The sequence below is a fragment of the Myotis lucifugus genome, unplaced genomic scaffold (genome assembly GCF_000147115.1).
Source record: "Myotis lucifugus unplaced genomic scaffold, Myoluc2.0 scaffold_558, whole genome shotgun sequence".
Classification (NCBI taxonomy): Eukaryota; Metazoa; Chordata; class Mammalia; order Chiroptera; family Vespertilionidae; genus Myotis; species Myotis lucifugus.
This window is the reverse complement of record NW_005871606.1, coordinates 241,032-243,995: the sequence shown is the minus strand read 5'-3', so window position 1 is coordinate 243,995 and position 2,964 is coordinate 241,032. Positions and strand designations below refer to the sequence as shown.

The 2,964-nt window shown below is 51.2% G+C and overlaps 1 protein-coding gene across 1 annotated transcript; it reads right to left on the bottom strand.

Moving 5' to 3' along the window:
- Positions 1 to 1,699: 1,699 nt before the first annotated feature.
- GPR27 (G protein-coupled receptor 27) lies at positions 1,700 to 2,963 on the bottom strand (the record flags this gene model as incomplete). The annotated part of the gene is given in 5 exon segments (XM_006109871.3): positions 1,700 to 2,502; positions 2,505 to 2,557; positions 2,560 to 2,925; positions 2,928 to 2,945; positions 2,948 to 2,963. Coding segments are annotated over 5 exon segments (807 nt in total), but the record flags the coding sequence as incomplete, so codon positions are not given.
- Position 2,964: the final 1 nt, after the last annotated feature.

Below are 2,964 nucleotides of genomic sequence, written 5' to 3'. Positions count from 1 at the left end.
GGATGCCTCCAACCTCCGGGGAACTTGACAGAAATGCTCTCCTGGTTCCACCGCAATCCTTCCTAACAGAACCTCTCAGCCCACAAGCTGATTCTCATTGTTCAAATGTGAGAATCACCATCATACAGACTCTCCTACAAAAATACCCATGAGCTCGAGGCCACAGAGAGGCAAGGCAGCAGGCTGCTGCCATCCGGCTGCTGCCAAGGCAGGCCTGTGCCCTGTGCCATGCCCGGTCTCGATATTCCAAATATCATGCGGGCTCACTGACTTCCAGTGTTTGAACTTGGATCACTTGGGTGGGTGGGGTAGAGGAGGGGAGAGCGACTTCCCCGCCACTGTCTTTAGGTGAGCGAGATTTCTGATGACTGCCCTGTGTAATTAACATCACCTGGTCTTAGGGCCTGGGGAGGAATAGGGTAAGAGTTATCCATATTTTCCAAATATGAGACTGTCTGCACAGACTAATTGACTTTTACAAAATAACACAATATTGACCATTTACCAGAGATAAATTAAAGTGGCTATACCCTTTTATGATATCCCTTTGGGAACATTTAATAGTTTTATGATGCTCAACTAAAATAAATTTCAACATATTTACTACATGCAGTTTTAATTATTTTAAATTATTACTTTGCTCATGTTTTATAAGTATGTCTACTGCTTCTTCCCCTTAAAGAGATTTGCAGATTATCATGCATTTTAAGTGACAAGCCTCCAGATGCCATAGATGGTGATGGTCAACTAGGACACTCACTAAAAGGCTCATCCAACATGAGTACCATTCTTAGATGTCTATTAGTACCAGTTACAGCCTCACACAACAACAAGATACTCCAGAGTGAAAATACTCATATATTTGTATAATGCAAAGAGAAATACAGATATAAATCCTCAACACAGAAGGAACATTAAAAAAAGGTAGCATTATAAGCAAAATTATGTAGTACTTGCAGAATTTAGTCTTTCAATGTAAGATTACAATGTGTCTAACAAAGAAATACTATTTAAAATTATAGTTCTCATTAGTACTTTAAAATAACTGTCAGTAGAACAGCACAGCTTAACCTAGCAAACATTTTAAGGAAACATTTGTCTCCTAGAAGTAGAGTATCATCATATGCCATTCATTTATACCATGAACAAAAGAACAATTTTCAAAGTGGAAATTCATAAGCCAGAATAAAACTGGACTCCTCAAAGCACAAGCTGTTTCCATAAAATTGTTTTAATTTTTATTGGCAAAAAAATAGCTAAACAATTTTGATTTTGTACTCTGCTTCTTGGAGCCCCTGCCCCCCATCAGTGAACCACAGCAGTACATACAGAAACATGCAATACTGTATTTTCTCCACCATCACTAACCAAAACACCTTTTAACTTTTGAAAGCTACAGTTTCACAGAAATATTTCCAGTCAAGATTGGTACCATGCAGAGAGCAGCTGCCACTGGCCTGCATTTTCCAGGAGTACACAGCAACCGGAAACCACCCCTCCTCACTGCCTGACACACAGCTGCCTGCTCGTCACTCCCGCTGCTGCTCTTTAAATTCGTTTTCAATACCGAACAGAGTTTTCAACACTTTCCAAGAACCAGAGCAGCACAACTGACCCACTCCACAGCTGGCAATTCAGAGGGAACTGGACAATCCCCCACCCCCTCACCCCACCCCACCCGCCCCTCCTCTGGCTTCCAACAGAAGACCCTCAAGAAATGGAACTTGCGAAGTCCTGTGGGTTCCTTTACTCCACTGCAAAGTATAATGCCACTTGAGGTTGTCAAAAATAGCTTCTGTAGAAAACTGGCCATGGTCTGTAGGAAACGTTGCATGAAGAAAATTAGTTTAGCCTTTATTTTCAAAAGTAATAACATGAAATAGAAGACATCAGTACCAATACAAAGACCGCGGGGCCTATTTTCAGGAAGAAAATATATATTTAGGAGAACAACGAGCTGAGCAGGGGTGGGGCTGGAAATGGAAACCCCTTTCCCCCTAAAAGGAGTCTGTACAGGCCACGCGCTAACGCACTTGGAGTCATTTCGAAGGCAGTTTAGACAATTAAAGGGGAGCAGAGAGGAAGAACGACGTCAGCGTCCAAGCCGAAGGGCAAGGCTGGGCGGGGGTGTCGGTGGCGGGAGAGCCCTTACAACCCGATGCCTTTCCAGTCGCAGGGGAGGGCGGCCTGGGCGGCCCGGGGCCCCTGGCAGCAGGGGAACTGGGCCCGGAAGCAGTCCCGGAGCTCCCGGTTGAAGAGGAAGCACACGACGGGGTTGATGCCGGCCTGCGCGAAGGTCAGCCACACGGAGGCCGTCAGGTAGGCCTGCGGCACGGCGCCCGGCCGCACCAAGACCCGCAGGTAGCTGGCCACGACGTAGGGCCCCCAGAGCAGCAGGAAGAGCAGCGTGACGGCGTAGAACATCTTGCACAGCCGCTTCTCCGTCTTGAACTCCTCGAGCACGAGGAGGCGGCGCGCGCCCCGGGCCGGGCCCCGCGGAGCGGGAAGCCCACGAGCGCGGGCGGCGTGGGGCCGCGGCCGAAGCCAGCGGTCCAGTGGCGGCCGCCTGGCCGGTGGCGCCGGGGCCGTGGAAGGTCCAGTCGTGGCTGACGGCGGGCACCAGGCGCGCGGGCCGCATCTTGCGGCGGTCGTGGATGAAGAAGAGCAGGCGGAGGTAGACGAGGTGCGTGGCGCCCACCACCGCGGCCAGCAGCAGCAGGAAGCCGAGCGCGCCCGGGGCGCCGTCGGGCCGCTGCTCCAGGGCGCAGGGCGCGTCCTCGTCCTCGGGCCCGCCGTCCAGCACGGGCGGGAAGGCGGCGGCCAGCGCCAGCGTTCAGGCGGCGCACACCAGCATGGCGGCGTCGGTAGCCGAAAGGCGCTCGGCGTTCAGCGGTTTGCGCGATGCCAGGTAGCGGGTGACGCCACGCCGAGCAGCAGGAAGGCGCGTGGAAGCAGAAGAGCGCG